This window comes from Salvelinus alpinus, unplaced genomic scaffold (assembly GCF_045679555.1).
Source record: "Salvelinus alpinus unplaced genomic scaffold, SLU_Salpinus.1 scaffold_40, whole genome shotgun sequence".
NCBI lineage: Eukaryota > Metazoa > Chordata > Actinopteri > Salmoniformes > Salmonidae > Salvelinus > Salvelinus alpinus.
Genome location: NW_027255981.1, coordinates 905670 through 926025, shown reverse-complemented (window position 1 = coordinate 926025; position 20356 = coordinate 905670). Strand labels below are relative to the sequence as shown.

The 20356-nt window shown below is 45.4% G+C and overlaps 1 protein-coding gene across 4 annotated transcripts in view; it reads left to right on the top strand.

Annotated features, from left to right (window-relative positions):
- LOC139567038 (son of sevenless homolog 1-like) overlaps window positions 1–20356 on the top strand; it is an 88331-nt gene that overhangs the window by 29102 nt on the left and 38873 nt on the right. For all 4 annotated transcript variants that reach the window (XM_071388458.1, XM_071388460.1, XM_071388459.1 and 1 more), the window contains exons 4-10: window positions 5530–5694; window positions 6599–6808; window positions 7143–7286; window positions 7952–8062; window positions 9460–9558; window positions 14548–14675; window positions 19075–19736. In XM_071388458.1, coding sequence (XP_071244559.1) covers window positions 5530–5694; window positions 6599–6808; window positions 7143–7286; window positions 7952–8062; window positions 9460–9558; window positions 14548–14675; window positions 19075–19736 — 1519 coding nt within the window. The remainder of the gene's footprint in view (window positions 1–5529; window positions 5695–6598; window positions 6809–7142; window positions 7287–7951; window positions 8063–9459; window positions 9559–14547; window positions 14676–19074; window positions 19737–20356) is intronic.

Genomic DNA, 20356 nt, shown 5'->3' with positions numbered 1-20356 from the left:
TAGAGCTGTCTTAGGCGTCTCACAGTACGGACATTGCAATTTATTGCCCTGGCCACATCTGCAGTCCTCGTGCCTCCTTGCAGCATGCCTAAGGCACTTTCACGCAGATGAGCAGGGGCCCTGGGCATCTTTCTTTTGGTGTTTTTCAGAGTCAGTAGAAAGGCCTCTTTAGTGTCCAAAGTTTTCTGTGACCTTAATTGCCTACCGTCTGTAAGCTGTTAGTGTCTTAATGACCGTTCCACAGGTGCATGTTCATGGTTCATTCAACAAGCATGTGAAACAGTGTTTAAACCCATTTATAATGGAGATCTCTGAAGTTATTTGGAATTTTACGAATTATCTTTGAAAGACAGTGTCCTGAAAAGGGGACGTTTATTTTTTTGCTGTGTGTGTGTGTGTGTGTGTGTGTATATATACACACACACACAAATCTTGATTAGATCATTTTCAACCCACTGAGTCAATACATGTTAGAATCACCTGAGGCTGTGAGTCTTTCTAGGTAAGTCTCTAAGAGCTTTGCAGACCTGGATTGTACAATATTTGCACATTATTCAAAAAATTCTTCAAGCTCTAAAGTTGGTGGTTGATCATTGCTAGACATCCATTTTCAATTCTTGTCATAAATCGGCTTAAAAATCTATGTCTGTAACTAGGACACTCAGGAACATGCAATGTTGTCTTGGTAAGCAACTCCAGTGTATATTTGGTCTTGTGAAAGGTGAATTTGTCTCCCAGTCCTCAGTTATCTCCTAAATGAAATCAAATGTTATTTGTCACATACACTTGTTTAGCAGATGTTATTGCAGTGATTTCAAGTCTATGTACATAGGGCAGCAGCCTCTGTGCTAGTGATGGCTATTTAACACTGATGGCCTTGAGAAACTGCTTTTCAGTCTCTTGGTTCCAGCTTTGATGTACCTGTACTGACTTCGCCTTCTGGATGATAGCGGGGTGAACAGACAGTGGCTCAGTGGTTGTTGTCCTTGATGATCTTTTTGGCCTTCCTGTAGTAGTTTTCCCCCAGTGAGGCGTTGGGCAGACCACACCATCCTCTGGAGAGCCCTGCGGTTGCGGGTTGTGCAGTTGCCATACCAGGCGTGATACAGCCCGACAGGATGCTCTCAATTGTGCATCTGTAAAAGTTTGAGGGTTTTAGGTGCCAAGCCAAATTTTTTCAGCCTCCTGAGGTTGACGTGGCGCTGTTGCGCTTTCTTCACCACACTGTCTGTGTGGGTGGACCATTTCAGTTTGTCAGTGATGTGTACGCCGAGGAACTTTAAGCTTTCCACTTTCTCCACTGCGGTCCCGTCGATGTGGATAGGGGGTGCTCCCTCTGCTGTTTCCTGAAGTCCACGATCAGCTCCTTTTGTTTTGTTGATGTTGGGTGAGAGGTTATTTTCCTGGCACCACACTCCCAGGGCCCTCACCTCCTCCCTCTAGGCTGTCTCGTCATTGTTGGTAATCAGCCCTACTGCTGTAGTAGTCTGCAAATTTGATGATTTGAGTTGGAGGCGTGCGTAGCCACACAGTCATGGGTGAACACGGAATACAGGAGGGGGCTTAGCATACATCCTTGTGGGGGCCCAGTGTTGAGGATCAGCGAAGTGGAGGTGTTGTTTCATACCTTCACGTCCAGTTGGCAGCCCGTCAGGAAGTCTAGGACCCAGTTGCACAGGGCGGGGTTCAGACCCAGGGCCTCAAGCTTAGTGATGAACTTAGGGCAGTGTAGTGCGATGGCAATTGCATCATCTGTGGATCTATTGGGCCGGTAAGCACATTGAAGTGAGTCTAGGATGTCAGGTAAGGTAGAGGTGATATGATCCTTGACTAGTTTCTCAAAGCATTTCATGATGACATAAGTGAGTGCTACGGGGCGATAGTCATTTTGTTCAGTTACCAATGCTTTCTTGGGTACAGGAAGAACGGTGGACATCTTGAGCATGTGGGGACAGCAGTCTGGGATAGGGAGAGATTGAAAATGTCCGTAAACACTCCATCCAGCTGGTCTCCGCATGCTCTGAGGACACGGCTATGATCCTTGACTGGGCCGGCAGCCTTGCGAGGGTTAACATGCTTAAATGTCTTACTCGCATCGGCCACGAAGAAGGAGAGCCCACAGTCTTTGGTAGTGGGCCGCGTCGGTGGCACTGTGCTATCCTCAAAGAGGGCGAAGGTGTTTAGCTTGTCCGGAAGCAAGACGTCGGTGTCCACGACGTGGCTGGATTTCCCTTTGTAGTCCGTGGCTGTCTGTAGACCCTCCCACATAGATCTATTGCCTGAGCTGTTGAATTGCGACTCCACTTTGTCTCTTTACTAATGTTTTGCCTGTTTGATTGCCTTACGGAGGGAATAACTACACTGTTTGTATTCAACCATATTCCCAGTCACCTTGCCATGGTTAAATGCGATGATTTGCGCTTTCAGTTTTCCCGCGAATGCTGCCATCTATCCACGGTTTCTGGTTAGGGAAGGTTTTAATAGTCACAGTGGGTACAACATTGATACGGTAACTGAGTTCATCAGGAAATGTATCAGTGTGTATTAATTTATGTTATTCTTAGAGGCTACCCGAAACATATCCCAGTCCGCGTGATCAAAACAATCTTGAAGCATGGATTTCTTATTGGTCAAACAAGCGTTGAATAGTCCTTAGCACAGGTCCTTCCTGTTTGAGTTTATGCTTCTAGGAAGGGAGGACAAAAATGGAGTCGTGATCAGATTTGCCGAAGGGAGGGCCTTGTAGGCATCCCGGAAGTTGGAGTAGCAGTGGTCGAGTGTTTTAGCAGCGCGAGTACTACAGTCAATGTGTTGATAGACCTTTGGCTGCGTTTTTCTCAGATTTGCTTTGTTAAAATCTCCAGCTACAATAAATGCGGCCTTAGGATATGTGGCTCCAGTTTGCATAAAGTCCAGTGAAGTTCTTTGAGGGCCGCCGTGGTATCGACTTGAGGGGGAATATACACACATGGCTGTGACTATAACCGAAGAGAATTCTCTTGGATGGTAATACGGTCGGCATTTAATTGAGGTATTCTAGGCCGGGTGAACAAAAGGTGTTGAGTTCCTGTACGTTAACACAATCACGCCATGAGTAGTTAATCATGAAACATACACCCCTGCCCTTCTTCCCGGAGAGATATTTATTTCTGTCTGCGCGATGAACTGAGAACCCAACTGGCTGTACGGAGTCAGACAGTATATCTCAAGAGGGCCATGTTTCCTTGAAACAGAGTATGTTACAATCCCTGATGTCTCTCTGGATGGAAATCCTCGCCCTGAGTTCGTCAACTTTATTATCCAGAGACTGAACATTAGCGAGTAATATACTCAGATGAAGAATATACTCTTCAAGAATATACTCTTGAATCAGTTCAATTGCCCTGGGGGGTATGAACAAAGGGTCCGATGAGGGAAAGTTGTATTCCTGGTCGTAATGCTGGTGAGTTACCACCGCTCTGATATCCAAAAGTTCTTCCCGGCTGTATTTTATAACACACATTTCCTGGGCTAATAATGTAAGAAATAACACAAAAAAAACAAATACTGTAAAGTTTCCTATCTGTCGGCGCCATTTTCATTAATGGCTCTCACAGACATTCGATTCCGTAAATGTTCTAAAATCACTGTTGGCCTCATGGTGAAATCCCTGAGCGGTTTCCTTCTTCTCCAGCAACTGAGTTAGGAAGGATACCTGTATCTTTGTAGTGACTGTGTGTATTGATAACTGCACCATGCTCAAAGTGATATTCAATGTCTGCTTTATTTTTTTACCCATCTACCTACCAATAGGTGCCCTTTGCGAACCATTGGAAAACCTTGCTGGTCTTTGTGGTTTAATCTGTGCTTGAAATTCACTGCTTGACTGGTGGACCTTACTAATTGTATGTGTGGGGTACAGAGATGGGGTAGTCATTTAAAAATCATGTTAAACTTCTATTTTTGCACAAGGTGAGTCCATGCAACTTATTATGTGACTTGTTAAGCACATGTTTACTCTTGAATTTATTTAGGCTTGCCATAACAAAAGGTTAAATACTTATTGACCCAAGACATTTCAGCTTTTTTAAAATTAATTTGTAAACATTTCTCAAAACAATTCCACTTTGAAGTTATGGGGTATTGATCAGTGACACAAAATCAAAATTCAAAAAAATGTAAAAACTCATGGGGTGTGAATACTTTCTGAAGTCACAGTAAAAAGTCCTGAATGTTGCAAGTAGGACTGTCTGTCATATATTAATTTATTCATTCATTCTAGCTGTTCTACACAGTATATCTGAAAGTGTTGTAATCCTCCTGCGCAGGGACTGGTTACTGATGTCTGTGTTCTACACTTCAGGAAGTGACAATGTTATGAAACAGAAAAAGGATTGATTGGACTGCTTTTGAAGTGACTCAATAAACAAAATAGACATTTTGTGTTGTCCAAAAATGTTTTCTGTTTTGGTTCTTACTGAATGAACATAGCCCTGGTACAGGTATTGGCCACTTCTCACAATACCTATACTGACCAATAGAGGGAGACGTTGAACTGTGTTGTGGAATTGGTCACTTATTGAAAATCCAGGATGAACCTGTGATGCTTAACAAAATGTCTCCCCCCATGCCAAATACTTTGAAATTATATTAAAGGGGCAATCTGCAGTTGAAACAAAGTTTTGGTTAAAAGCTGTGGGATGGGTATGGAGAAATGTAGAAAGGCCAGTATGAGGGTTTGCACACAGGCTAGAATGAAGTGTGGCTGTAGAGATATCTGTAGAGTTGTCAAACCACGAGAAGTAAAATTCCAAGGAGAGGCAAAGATTGACTTAATTTAGACCATGCTTCAAAGAATACAAAAGGTTGAAGTTCTGAAAGACCTCAACTTTTTTGCACTTTTACGTTTTTGTACTCTTTCACCTATTTCCCCTTTAAATAAGGAATGATAGCAGTCTAAAATGTAAAGCCTAACTAACACCTAACCATAGATGCTTTGAGTGACCAAGCAACCTTTAAAAAAAAACATGCCTCTTTTTGGATACTTGAGAAGAATATTCCACTTATATTCTTTTAGACCTTTTTTGCTCTGAGCTCCTAGTGCTCTTTGTTTTAGAAATATACACATATACATTAATGTGCAGCAACAACAGAATTACTGTGGTTGACATCATTTTAAGAACACAGGTTATACAATTCTTAGCGAATTACCTTGCATCACCGTCTCACATGACTTAATTGCTATTCAAGTACCTGTTGTGCCCAATTGCTGTTCAATGATGTGTACCGGTAACTAAAACGCTTGAAGGAATTCTTACCCTGCACATTCTGCATTCTGTGGACCATTTAGGCCGACACCGTTTACATTAGTTTGAAAGTACAGTGGTCGGATTGTACAGTAGTTAAACCACACTGACCCTGCTTACCCAGGACTCATTTTGCCATGATTCCTGTTCTGTATTCAGGAGGCACTCGGGTACAATATCAACCACCAGTTCAGTAGGTGTACATTGTGGACTCATTTTCCCATAATTCCTCTCCCTTGTCCAGGAGGTACTAGGGTACAAGATTGACCACCAGGTGTCGGTGTACATCGTGGCCGTGTTGGAGTACATCTCAGCAGACATCCTGAAGCTGGCAGGGAACTACGTGAGGAACATCCGCCACTACGAGATCTCCCAGCAGGACATCACCGTGGCCATGTGTGCCGATAAGGTGAGAGGAACGCCTGTGTTGTGCATCACAATGTGTTGTAATGCGTTATGAAGAGGGTCTTCAACATCGGCTACAATGAGATCTCCCAGCAGGACATCACTGGCCATATATGCCAATAAACAATTTCTAGTTATGTAAGTGTTATTCTTCAAGATTCAATGACTGTACCAATCCCAGATTGTCCCTTTTTGTTGCTGTGAGTATGAAATTAGATTAGCTTGTAAATGCTATTGTTGTTGTTGGCCTTAGTATGGCTGGTGGTGTGTGATGGTGAGAAGGCCCAGGAACCACACTGACTGGCCAATATTCCACTACAGCTGGAGTCTATAGGGTCATTTCTGAACATAAGCTGATGAAGAATGCCAGCTGAATGAGCGAGAGTGTGTGTGTGTGTGTGTGTGTGTGTGCTCGCGCTTCTAAGCTTTGGTCTCTCAGGATCTATTTCAATTCAGGAAGTAAACTGAAATTACAATTTTACATTTTCTTTATAGAAAATTTCTGAAGAAAATTGGAATTTGAATTTCAGTTTACCTCCTGAATTGACTGAACTAAAATGAATTGACTCCAACCTGGTGTCTATGCTGATGTCCCTCTGTGTGACTATTCAACCTATAATTATTTCTTTTTATTTAACTAGGCAAGTCAGTTGAGAACAAAATCTTATTTACAATGACGGCCTACACCGGCCAAACCCGGACGACGCTGGGCCAATTGTGCGCCACCCTACGGGACTCCCAATCACAGCCAGATATGATACAGCCAGGATTTGAACCAGGGACTGTAGTGACGCCTCTTGCACTGAGATGCAGCACCTTAGACCGCTGCGCCACTCGGGAGCAAAAAGTCTATTTTTGAGTAATTGGTAAGAATATGTCTGGCCGCTTCTATTCCCCCCCATCTCCAGGTTCTGATGGACATGTTCCACCAGGATGAGGAGGACATCAGCGGTTTCCCCCTGATGGACGAGGAGCCATCCACCAATGAGGAGCAGACCTACTACGACCTGGTCAAGACCTTCATGGCCGAGGTCCGACAGTACCTGCGCGACCTCAACCTCATCATCAAGGTGTTCCGCGAGCCCTTCGCCTCCGACGCCGTGCTTTTCCCCCACCATGTGAGTAGTGATGGCGGTAGATGGAGATAGACACACACACACACTTGCGCATACATGCACACACGTGTGCAGCGATGGTCTTCCGTCATGACTTTGTTTGACTCTACTTTAGTCTTTTTCCACTACTTCTCCCCTCTCTACCACCACTCTCTCACTTCTCTACTGCCCCCTTCCTGCATTACTGTGCTCCCCATCTCCCCCTTCCACCTATCTCTCTATCACCCCCCCCCTCCCCCCTCTTCCCCCAACTCTCTCGCTGCCTCCCTCCCGTTCCTTAATTCCCTGTCTCCCATCCTCTCTCTCGCTCTCTCCCCCTCTCTACTACCCCCTGCAGGACGTGGAGAACATCTTCAGCCGCATCGTGGACATCCACGAGGTCACCCTTAAGCTGCTGGGCCTTATTGAAGACACGGTGGAGATGACAGATGAGGGGAGCCCACACCCGCTGGTGGGCAGCTGCTTTGAAGACCTGGCCGAGGTCGGTGTGTGTTTGTGTGGGGGTGTGTTTGTGTGGGGGTGTGTTTGTGTGGGGGTGTGTTTGTGGGTGGGTGGGTGCATGTGTGTATATGTGGTGTTTGTGGGAGCCCAGCTTGTTTGTGATGAGCAGCTGCTTCAAAGACCTAGCCAAGGTAGGTGTGTGGTTGGGGGGATTGTTATGCATGTGTTTGTAAAGCTGTCTGTGTTAAGAAATTGCTGTCTGCAAAAAAAGTATGTTTGTGGGGATATGTGTGTGTTTACAAGCATATATATTGTGTGGGTGGGTGGGCTGTTTCTGCAAATAAATTGCTCCCAGGCACCCAAAGACAGCTAAGGCTTAGGCATTAGCTTGGGGAGCTAACATGAGTTTTCAGGTACCAGGCAAGGTTGCTCATTACACAAGTGTGGTTCACTGAACCACTTCTGTTACTCTTACACCTGTGTCTGAAAATACATTGCTCCTGTGCACCACAAGGCTGTGTTAGTCCGCCGAGCTTAAGCCTCGGACCGAGACATTAGCTCGGGGAGCTAACGCAAGTCTTCAGGTCCCAGGCAAGGTTACTTGTCATTCACTGACCCCACTTACACCCTACGGTTGTGGCCAGTGTCAGCAGCACGACTGTTAAAACACATGACATTTGATACAGCTTTCTTTTTTATTTCCAGGAGCTGGCCTTCGACCCCTACGAGACGTATGCTCAAGACATCCTGCGGACTGGCTTCCACGATCACTTCCTCAACCAGTTGTCTAAACCGGGAGCTGCCTTCTACCTCCAGGTCAGAGACCACAGCCCCCAGCCTGCTGACCCCACTCCCAAGCCTGCTCATTACCCCCCCAGCCTACTGACTACACTCCCAAGCCTGCTCATTACCCCCCCAGCCTACTGACCACACTCCCAAGCCTGCTCATTACCCCCCCCAGCCTACTGACCACACTCCCAAGCCTGCTCATTACTCCCCCAGCCTACTGACCCCACTCCCAAGCCTGCTCATTACTCCCCCAGCCTACTGACCACACTCCCAAGCCTGCTCATTACTCCCCCAGACTACTGACCCCACTCCCAAGCCTGCTCATTACTCCCCCAGCCTACTGACCCCACTCCCAAGCCTGCTCATTACTCCCCCAGCCTACTGACCACACTCCCAAGCCTGCTCATTACTCCCCCAGACTACTGACCCCACTCCCAAGCCTGCTCATTACTCCCCCAGCCTACTGACTACACTCCCAAGCCTGCTCATTACTCCCCCAGCCTACTGACCACACTCCCAAGCCTGCTCATTACTCCGCCAGCCTACTGACCACTCCTTATCATAACCCCAAAACTCCATTGTTGATGTGTATGTCGTCATAGGAGACGTTGTAAACAACTGATGTATTCAAATGATGTTTTAAAGTTCTGAGTTGCTCTGATGGAATGTAAGTAATCGTGTACTACAAATATTATTGGTCACGTGCTATTTACATGTGAATTTCATTGGAAGCATTTGCTCATGAACCTTTTTGTTGGTTGCCATTCTTGGATGTGCATCTAACACAGTTTGGCATTAAATTATGACTGTAAGGACAACCAGGCAAGGTCCACGCCAGGAAGGCCCAGAAAGAAAAATACATTGAGAATCAAGATGAAAGTGGACATTTTAAGCCCTTTTCTAGACCTGTACATGCCTCATGTACAAGTTTTTGATTTGTGAACCGTACATGATACAAGACAGTGTCTTGGTGTCATTGTGCTCTAAAATATTCATTAGAATGAATGTGAACAATTGTATTTCAGAATCGAGACATACTCCATATTTTAGAGCACACTATAATGAGTATAATTGCATCACGATGTTGGCATCGTGTACAGTTCATGGATATAGGTCTAAAAAGGGCATAAAATATACACTTTAATCATGATTTTTAAAAAATATTTGTGAGTTTTTTTTAAAAGCACGTCAAACATTCCTCCCAATGCATTTCCTGTGAGAATTGCCAGAACAATCTGAGATACTAGAAATGTTATTGGCCCTTTCTGGGGTGGATTTTCCCACAAGTAAGACATTTGTTTAAGAATCCCCCCCCCCCCCCAGACCACTGTTTGCGTATCACTGGTCTATATACCTTGATAAGATTTGACACTTTATTACCTGCCCAAGTTAACCCTCATCTCCCTCTGTCTCTGACTCCCCAGTCTATATGCGAAGGCTTTAAGGAAGCAGTCCAGTACGTCCTGCCCCGGTTGCTCCTCACGCCGGTCTATCATTGTCTCCACTATTTCGAGATCTTAAAGGTAAGCGTGTATGAGGATTCCTAATGCGGTCCTCTGTAGCTCAATTGGTTGAGCATGGCACTTGCATTGCCAGGATTGTGGGTTTCGATTCCCAGGGCCACCCATACGTAAAATGTATGCACGCTGGACTGGAAATCGCTTTGGATGAAAGAGTCTGCTAAATGGCATATATTATAACGTTTAATAATAATAAAAGTGTATTAGCGAAGGTACTGTATAGGGATCAGAATGCCTTGGATGGATGCAGGGGGATGGTTTGTCCCCAACGATGATCCACCAGCCACAGTGGATGTGGAATCTCAATGTTTTTCTTTTCTTTTTTTTCTTAACGTAATGCAGTTCAAAACGACAACAAAGGGGTCGCGGCTAAGGGATGGGGCAGGAGAAATGTAACCACTCTCAAATTCATAGACGGACCTATGGATTCAAGGACGTGAGATCAACATGATCGTTCCTAACCGTGTTTTGAGGCTGTATAGTGTTTGTTTACAAACAATGGAGTGCAACAAGCTTATATTTCGGTTTCTGATAGGGTACGACAGTTGAACTAAGCGCATGAGGCATTTTCTAAATATTTTTAAAGAATTAATGGGTATATGTCATTCATTTAAAAGTTTAAAAAATGTATGTATCAATTGCAGATTGCCCCTTAGGAGGTTCCACACTCCTCGTATTGTTTAACTTATTCAGACAGGTTTGAAGTCAGAGAAGGGAGAGTAGGTGGGAGGGACACGGGAGGAAGGGAGGATGCGGCGATTGGTCTCTGGTGGGTAGTCGTGCGTGTGTTTAGAGCAGAAAGGGTTACCGCTGTACCACATGATAAAAGTCACAAGGACATGAACCATGTGCCCCCTCTGGGAGAGCCTTAGTGGCGGGCTCCTTGTTCACACTTAGGCCTAGATTTGGCCCACACAGTCCTTATTCTCCCCTAAGCCTCTTTCCAGCAAGCCATGGAAGTGGCGGCTGCCCCGGAGAGGGCTAAATCGCCAATTTTTTTTTTTCTACCCCTAGCTTACTTGCTGCGAGTCCACGGTAAAGGGAAAGTGGGTGTGGAGAGGAGTCTCTTTCTGCCTTGTCCTCAGATGGCATAGCCAAAGGGACAGCCATAGGATGCAAACACATGGGTCATGCAACTCCGTGGAAGGTTAGTTCCACTCCGCTGGCACATAGTAGAACACTCCTTCCACGTCGTTCATGATTTCCCATAGAACGCATAGCCACTCATTGATTATCCTTTACATGTCATGCGTTTGCACAGGTATACAAGACTATATCAGACCATGGGGCTCCCGAGTGGCGCAGCGGTCTAAGGCACTGCATCTCAGTGTAAGAGGTGTCACTACAGTCCCTGGTTTGAATCCAGGCTGCTCAACCACATCCGGCCGTGATTGGGAGTCCCATAGGGCGGCGCACAATTGGCACAGCGTCGTCCAGTTTTGGCCGGGAGTAGGCCGTCATTGTAAATAAGAATTAGTTCTTAACTGACTTGCCTAGTTAAATAAAAAAATATATAATAATAATATAGACACTGTTGCTACAGATGCAAAAGGTAGGGCTTTCTGTACTTTAACCACAGCATGCTAGCTACCTTATTAGTTTAGAGACTTGGATAAAACTGCAAAGAAGATGACATGGTTTAAGGATAGAGAGAGGAAAAACTGACGGTTACTTTATGTCCGCTCACCTAAACACATTTGGCTACCAGAGCCATGTACGTCTATATATGGCTTATACATTGCATTCAGAAAGTATTCAGACCCCTTGACTTTTTACACATTTTGTTACGTTACAGCCTTATTCTAAAATGGATTAAATCGTTTTTTCCCCCCTCATCAATCTACACACAATACCCCATAATGACTATTCAGACCCTTTACTCAGTACTTTGATGATGCACCTTTGTCAGCAATTACAACCTTGAGTCTTCTTGGGTATGAGGCTACAAGCTTGGCACACCTGTATTTGGGGAGTTTCTCCCATTCTTCTTTGCAAATCTTCTCCAGCTCTGTCAGGTTGGATGATGGGGAGTGTCACTGCACAGCTATTTTCAGGTCTTTCCAGAGATGTTCGATCGGGTTCAAGTCCGGGCTCTGACTGGACCACTGAAGGAGATTCAGAGATTTGTCCCGAAGCCACTCCTGTGTTGTCGTGGCTGTGTGCTCAGGGTCATTGTCCTGTTGGAAGGTGAGGATCTGTACTTTGCTCCATTCATCTTTCTCTCGATCCTGACTAGTCTCACAGTCCCCGCCGCTGAACCCCACCATGCTTCACCTTAGGGACCGTGCCAGGTTTCTGCCAGACATGGTGCTTGGCATTCAGGCCAAATAGTTCAATCGTGGTTTCATCAGACCAGACTTGTTTCTCATGGTTTGAGTTTTTAGGTGCCTTTTGGCAAAGTCCAAGCGGGCTGTCATGTGCCTTTTTACTGAGGAGTGGCTTCCGTCTGGCCACTCTAACATAAAGGTCAGATTGGTGGAGGGCTGCAGATATGGTTGTCCTTCTGGAAGATTTTCCCATCTCCACAGAGGAACTCTGGAGCTTTGTCAGAGTGACCAGGCCCTTCTCCCCCGATTGCTCAGTTTGGCTGGGCGGCCAGCTCTAGGAAGAGTCTTGGTGGTTCCAAACTTCTTCCATTAAAGACTGATGGAGGCCACTGTGTTCTTGGGGATCTTCAATGATGCAGTAATTGTTGGGTGCCCTTCCCCAGATCTGTGCCTCAACACAATCCTGTCTCGGAGCTCTACAGACAATTCCTTCGACCTCCTGGCTTGGTTTTTGCTCTGACATGCATTGTGAACGGTGGGACCTTATATAGACAGGTGTGTGCCTTTCCAAATCATGTCCAATCAATGGAATTTACCACAGGTGGACTCCAAGTTGTAGAAACATCTCAAGGATGATCAATGGAAACAGGATACACCTGAGCTCAATTTCAAATCTCATAGCAAAAGGGTCTGAATAATAAGGTATTTCTGTTTTTAGTTTTTTTTATATATACATTTGTTAAAGTTTCTAAAAACCTGTTTTCACTTTGTCATTATGGGGTATTGTGTGTAGATTGATGAGGGGAATATTTTATCAATTTTAGAATAAGGCTGTAAAAAAAATCAAGGGGTCTGAAAAATCGAATGCAGTCGTGGCCAAAGGTTTTGAGAATGACACAAATATAAAATTTCACAAAGTCTGCTGCCTCAGTTTGTATGATGGCGATTTGCATATACTCCAGAATGTTCAGATGAATTGCAATTAATTGCAAAGTCCCTCTTTGCCATGCAAATTAACTGAATCCCCCAAAAACATTTCCACTGCATTTCAGCCCTGCCACAAAAGGACCAGCTGACATCATGTCAGTAATTATCTCGTTAACACAGGTGTGAGTGTTGACGAGGACAAGGCTGGAGATCACTCTGTCATGCTGATTGAGTTCGAATAACATACTGGAAGCTTCAAAAGGAGGGTGGTGCATGGAATCATTGTTCTTCCTCTGTCAACCATGGTTACCTGCAAGGAAACACGTGCCGTCAACATTGCTTTGCACAAAATTGGCTTCACAGGCAATGATATTGCTGCCAGTAAGATTGCACCTAAATCAACCATTTTATCAGATCTTCAAGGAGAGCGGTTCAATTGTTGTGAAGAAGGCTTCAGGGCACCCAAGAAAGTCCAGCAAGCGCCAGGACCGTCTCCTAAAGTTGATTCAGCTGCGGGATCGGGGCACCACCAGTACAGAGCTTGCTCCGGAATGGCAGCAGGCAGGTGTGAGTGCATCTGCACGCACAGTGAGGCAAAGACTTTTTGGAGGATGTCCTGGTGTCAAGAAGGGCAGCAAAGAAGCCACTTCTCTCCAGAAAAAACATCAGGGACAGACTGATATTTTGCAGAAGGTACAGGGATTGGACTGCTGAGGACTGGGGTAAAGTCATTTTCTCTGATTAATCCCCTTTCCGATTGTTTTGGGTATCTGGAAAAAAGCTTGTCCGGAGAAGACAAGGTGAGCGCTACCATCAGTCCTGTGTCATGCCAACAGTAAAGCATCCTGAGACCATTCATGTGTGGAGTTGCTTCTCAGCCAAGGGAGTGGGCTCACTCACAATTTTGCCTAAGAACACAGCCGTGAATAAAGAATGGTACCAACACATCCTCCGAGAGCAACTTCTCTCAACCATCCAGGAACAGTTTGGTGACGAACAATGCCTTTTCCAGTATGATGGAGCACCTTGCCATAAGGCAAAAGTGATAACTAAGTGGCTCGGGGAACAAAACATCGATATTTTGGGTCCATGGCCAGGAAACTCCCCTGGAGTTAATCCCATTGAGAACTTGTGGTCAATCTTCAAGAGGTGGGTGGACAAACAAAAATTCACAAATTCTGACAAACTCCAAGCATTGATTATGCAAGAATGGGCTGCCATCAGTCAGGATGTGGCCCAGAAGTTAATTGACAGCATGCCAGGGTGGATTGCAGAGGTCTTGAAAAAGAAGGGTCAACACTGCAAATATTGACTCTTTGCATCAACTTCATGTAATTGTCAATAAAAACCATTGAGACTTATGAAATGCTTGTAATTATACGTCAGTATTCCATAGTAACATCTGACAAAAATATCTAAAGACACTGAAGCAGCAAACTTTGTGTCATTCTCAACTTTTGGCCACGACTGTATATATAAAGGAGGGAGAGACTTGCGTGGTATTTCCCAAAGGGTCATGTGGTGTTAGTTCAATGTTGGTAGCCATTTTGTTCCTTGGTCATCGCTCAAGAAAGTAAGAATTAAGGGGAAACACTGGAGTTGAGGGGGTTGGGAATGAGAGAATGATGGAGAGATTTTTTTTTTCTCCCTCAGCCGTAATCCCGCTCATGAGTTTGGCCTTATACCGCATCATGATCCTTCGCTAGACTCCCCCTACCAGCGAAACCACCTGATCCAACATTTTATTCTCTACCCCTCTTTCTCTGCCCCATCCCCTCTCCCCCCCTCCTTTCCACAGCAACTAGAGGAGAAAAGTGAGGACGAGGAGGACAAAGAGTGTCTGAAACAGGCCATCACGGCGCTGCTCAATCTGCAGAGTAGCATGGAGAGGATCTGCTCCAAGAACATGGCCAAGAGGAGGCTGAGGTAGGCAGGGGAGCGCCAACTTACAACCCCTCCTGGTCCATCCACACCTGGTTCTCTTTACCCAAGAAGATACAAAGCTAGCTCTGTCACACACAGTACATATGCACACACAATAATAGAAATCCACAAGCAAAATATGGAAAGATAACTCACACACACATAATGGCACAGACCAGACAAGCACCAAAAGGTGGATATGTCTCATATGTGCACTATATATGCTCAGAGGCGTTAACACTTGCACAGCAAAATACACACCTCACAATAGACACCCACACGAACACACACACAGCAATTCATACTACTGCCTCATTGGTGTACTCCTCCCATCCTCTGCACACCCCCCACCCTAAGCTCAGTTCTGAGTTTCCCTCTGGACCTAAAATAGACTCGTGGGGGGGAGGGAGAGGGTTGGAGGGGGGCTCGCCACTGTGTTGTCGGAGGGAAGTTGTGTCAGGATTTGGGCTGTCCTGTTCTGCTATTATTGTTCCCGGCTTTGAGGGAAAAAAGGTGAGAATTTGAAAGGGGGGAGAAAAAACATAATTCCCTTGCTTTCGACAGTGGACTTTAGCATCCAAACCTTGCGGACCATTTTTATCTCCATCCCTCCTTTTCTTTTATTGGTGAAGAAAACAGGGTGTTTTTTTGGTTACATGCGGTTGTCACTCGTTATTTACTTGAGTGGAGGACATAGGGTATAAACAAGAAGAAGATTACCCCTTTGCTGCTCTTTTTAAGTAGTTTTTTTGTTTATTTTTCATGGGGAAAGGATGGCTTATCTTACGGTATGTCTTTGCACCCCATACTTTGGCGGGAACGTGGGGATGGCGACACACATAGGAGGCTAAAATGGACGTTCCGAGAGGACACACTGAGTTGGGGTACCCGACAAGGGTTACCTTTATTGACTTTGGCCGTTTCGCTACACCTTTCCTGTCTCTAGGGGTCTTTTGTATTTCGAGAGCCAGAACAAAGAACAACCCAAGAGCTCTGTCACAGCCATTTGAATTATGCCTGCTCTTTCGCAAGCTTGCTGTTGATTAGGAAAAACGTAATAAGCTCTTTGTCGCCAATGCTCTGGCAAGGTCCATCGCTGCCTGGGATAAATGATAGTTTGATAATGATGCTCATTATAATGTTTTGCTTTAATTAACTACATGATTCAATTCATTGCAAGACTGCTAGTTTAAAGATGAATGTAAATGCACGTCAAATATAACCTCTTTGATCAGACTTGAGAGTAGGCAAAGTTGACAGTTTCTTTCTGTGTATAGTTTTTTGAGTTTCACACTTAATGGACTGGGAAAAGGAAATTGTCGTTTCTGGGGCGAGTTTTGTGTGTAGTCTATCCCTTGCCCTTCAGAGGTGCCCCTTGTCTCTCAGCGAAGCTAATTCGTGCCAGGTGAAAGTCATCCTGTACTTTGAGGTGCTGGTATGAAGACAAGCGCGAGTGAGTTGGCTTCGCCTGCCTCCCCCTCCTCTCAGGAGCGCTGATGCAAGTCGTCTTGCTTCCACGAAAAACAAAGTAAGCCCTCCCAAGATTGTTTACAAGTAGTTTTAGTTCAGACGCACTGTACTAGCTAGCGGGTGTTAAATCCTTGTTGATTTTTTCCCTAATCACCCTCTCACTCAATCAATTTGTAGAACCCCCCCCAAAAAAGAAAATTGGGATATCTGAAATCAAGCCCCAGTGGCGCAATGCTGTTCGATTATTCTAAGTAGGTGGTTTTAGAAGTGATCATTGGAATTATTGCTCAGCTGATTTGTCATGAGCAGTACGGGTGAGGTTCTGGTGGGCCGCAGAGCTTTCTCGTCTTCTGTTTACTTAAGTTTTGTCATTCTGGTTTTGAAAGAGCACCGTATAGTGCTGGTTTTCACAGCAGTCTTTTTGTATTGAATTGCTGAAAGAGTTTTGAACTTACTCCTCACATGACCTAATTATTACAGGGGGCATGGTCCTTAATAATGAATAAATACTGAAAATAGACATTGGTATAATATGAGAATAAAGATTGATTATAACAGACTAGTCTACATTGTGGTCCTAAAAGAACTGAAATGAGAGATGCTCATTTTGAATATGATAGTCATACCATAGACCATATTAATGGTACGACGAACCAAAACAATATTTAAATAGTGTCTGGCTCAAAGAAATATAATCAGATGCTCTTTATTCTTTTAGACATTCTATTCGTATGCACTTTCTCATTTGGTCCTCCAAGGCACCATGTTAACCAATGGGTGTGGGCCCTTCCTCGGTAGACTACCGTTTTGTTGAACTGCTGGAATGGTGAGGAAGTTTAGTCAATTGGCCTGCTGGTCCACCAGTGTTGGGTGTAAACTGAAGGGACATGCCTGACCAGCATACTGATATTGAATTACCTAATTGGTTCTGGTTAAGTTTAGGGTTATTGGTGTGGTTAAAGGAAAACTCCATCCAAAAACTTTTAGTATTTATTTCATTAGTTCGTTGTTGGATTGCTAACATGCAAAACATTTAGGGACTATATCAACAATGGACGAATGAAACAAAAACTAAAAGGTTGTTTTTGGGTGGAATTTTCCTTTAAGGTTAGGGTCAGTATTATAAACTCAGCAAAAAAAGAAACGTCCCTTTTTCAGGACCCTGTTTTTCAAAGATAATTCATTAAAATCCAAATAACTTCACAGATCTTCATTGTAAAGGGTTTAAACACTGTTTCCCATGCTTGCTCAATGAACCATAAACAATTAATGAACATGCACCTGTGGAACGGTCGTTAAGACACTAACAGCTTACAGACGGTAGGCAATTAAGGTCACAGTTATGAAAACTTAGGACACTAAAGAGGCCTTTCTACTGACTCTGAAAAACACCAAAATAAAGATGCCCAGGGTCCCTGCTCATCTGTGTGAACGGGCCTCAGGCATGCTGCAAGGAGGCATGAGGACTGCAGATGTGGCCAGGGCAATAAATTGCAATGTCCGTACTGTGAGACGCATAAGACCGCGCTACAGGGAGACGGGACAGACAGCTGATCGTACTCGCAGTGGCAGACCACGTGTAACAACACCTGCACAGAACTGGTACATCTGAACATCACACCTACGGGACAGGTGCAGGATGACAACAACAACTGCCCGAGTTACACCAGGAATGCACAGTCCCTCCATCAGTGCTCAGACTGTCCGCAATAGGCTGAGAGAGGCTGGACTGAGGGCTTGTAGGCCTGTTGTAAGGCAGGTCTTCACCAGACATCACCGGCAACAATGTCACCTATGGGCACAAACCCACCGTCGCTGGACCAGACAGGTCTGGCAAAAAGTGCTTGTCACTGACGCGTCACGGTTTTGTCTCACCAGGTGTGATGGTCGTATTTGCGTTTATCGTAGAAGGAATGAGCGTTACACCGAGGCCTGTACTCTGGAGCGGGATCGATTTGGAGGTGGAGGGTCCGTCATGGTCTGGGGCAGTGTGTCACTGCATCATCGGACTGAGCTTGTTGTCATTGCAGGCAATCTCAACGGTGGTCGTTACATGGAAGACATCCTCCTCACTCATGTGGTACCCTTCCTGCAGGCTCATCCTGACATGACCCAATGCCACCAGCCATACTGCTCGTTCTGTGTGTGATTTCCTGCAAGACAGGAACGTCAGTGTGCTGCCGTGGCCAGCGAAGTGCCCGGATCTCAATCCCATTGAGCATGTCTGGGACCTGTTGGGTCGGAGGGTGAGGTCTAGGGCCATTCCCCCCCAGAAATGTCAGGGAACTTGCAAGTGCCTTGGTGGAAGAGTGGGGTAACATCTCACAGCAAGAACTGGCAAATCTGGTACAGTCCATGGAGGAGATGCACTGCAGTACTTAATGCAGCTGGTGGCCACACCAGATACTGACTGTTACTTTTGATTTTGACCCCCCCCCCCTTTGTTTACGGACACATTTTTCCATTTCTGCTCGTCACATGTCTGTGGAACGTGTTCAGTTTATGTCTCAGTTGTTGAATCTTATGTTCATACAAATATTTACACATTTTCAGAAAATAAACCCAGTTGACAGTGAGAGGACGTTTCTTTTTTTGCTGAGTTTAGTTATGGGTGGGGATGCCAGTCACGTCGCTCCCAGTGTTTTGTTAAGGAGATGTTATTTGTAGGAACCCCCTCCTGGACCAGGTTTAGTTGTACCGCTGCTTTAGCCACCCACACCGACCCTCCACTCAATCTCAGTCTCGCTGGCTTTGTTGACTTGTTTTCCATTGTCAATGTGCTGTGAACATCAGACCCACATTTCCCTTCCTCTCTTCTCCCCCTCTTTCCCTTTTTTCTCTCACATTCTTTTTCTTACATTCAACTTTCTGTCATTTTATCTCTTTTTCATATTTTCTTTCTCTCTCTCCTCTAACTCTTCGGCGGCACCAGCGAGTCGGCCTGCCGCTTCTACAGCCAGCAGATGAAGGGCAAGCACCTGGCCATCAAGAAGATGAACGAGATCCAGAAGAACATTGACGGCTGGGAGGGCAAGGACATCGGCCAGTGCTGCAACGAATTCATCATGGAGGGGACGCTGACACGCGTGGGCGCCAAGCACGAACGGCACATCTTCCTCTTCGACGGCCTGATGATCTGCTGCAAGTCCAACCACGGCCAGCCGCGCTTGCCTGGCGCCTCGTCCACCGCCGAGTACCGCCTCAAGGAGAAGTTCTTAATGCGCAAGGTTCAGATCAACGACAAGGACGACAAGGAGGGCGAGTACCGCCACGCCTTTGAGATCATCCTCAAAGACGGCAACAGCGTGGTGTTTGCCGCCAAGTCGGCCGAGGACAAGAATGGCTGGATGGCGGCGCTCATCTCACTGCAGTACCGCTCAACGCTGGAGCGCATGCTGGACTCGGCCATGCTACAGGAGGAGAAGGAGGAGCAAATGAGGCTTCCCGGGGCGGAGCTTTACCGGTTCGCCACGCCCGACTCTGAGGAGAACGTGGTGTTCGAGGAGAACGTGCAGTCCAAGTCGGGCATCCCCATCATCAAGGCGGGTACAGTGCTCAAGCTCATCGAAAGGCTCACCTTCCACATGTATGCAGGTGAGAAAAAGCACATGACACAGCAAAGGTTTCCTATGATGACCTGTTATGACCTTTTTGAAATGCGTGCCTTTTCCGTACAGTAGGCTATACAAATACCTCCCTCAGATGTGTGGAATAACAGTAGTTGCTAAATCCTAGTAGAGAACATCTCGCAGACCCTTTCCTATCGTAGAACAGGGGGAAGGGGCAGGGTTTTGGTTTTAGAGAGGAGGAGAATCCTGTGGAAAAAGTAGTCGGTAGGAGTCAAATTTGGTGTTCAACAACAGGTTTAAAGGTTTAACCCTTTACAGTCGTGGGATTTGGCCTATATGGATAGGGCTAAATTGAAATGTTTTTTACAGAAGTAATATGAAATGCATAGGCATAGTAGCAATTGAAAGGGAACAGTTTGGAGATTATGGGAACATTATTTGACCAAAGTTGAGGATACGACAGTTCACCTTTCACAAGACTGAATCCAAACATTACACTGTTGATTTTATGTGCGTTTTACCTTTGCTGTACTTTTCGCTGCATTTGTTGATAAGGAAATCTGAAAATACTCTGGATACATTCAGTAACATGATAACAATATTCCGGGAAAATGTGGGGTAGGTGCAACATAAGACAAAAAAATT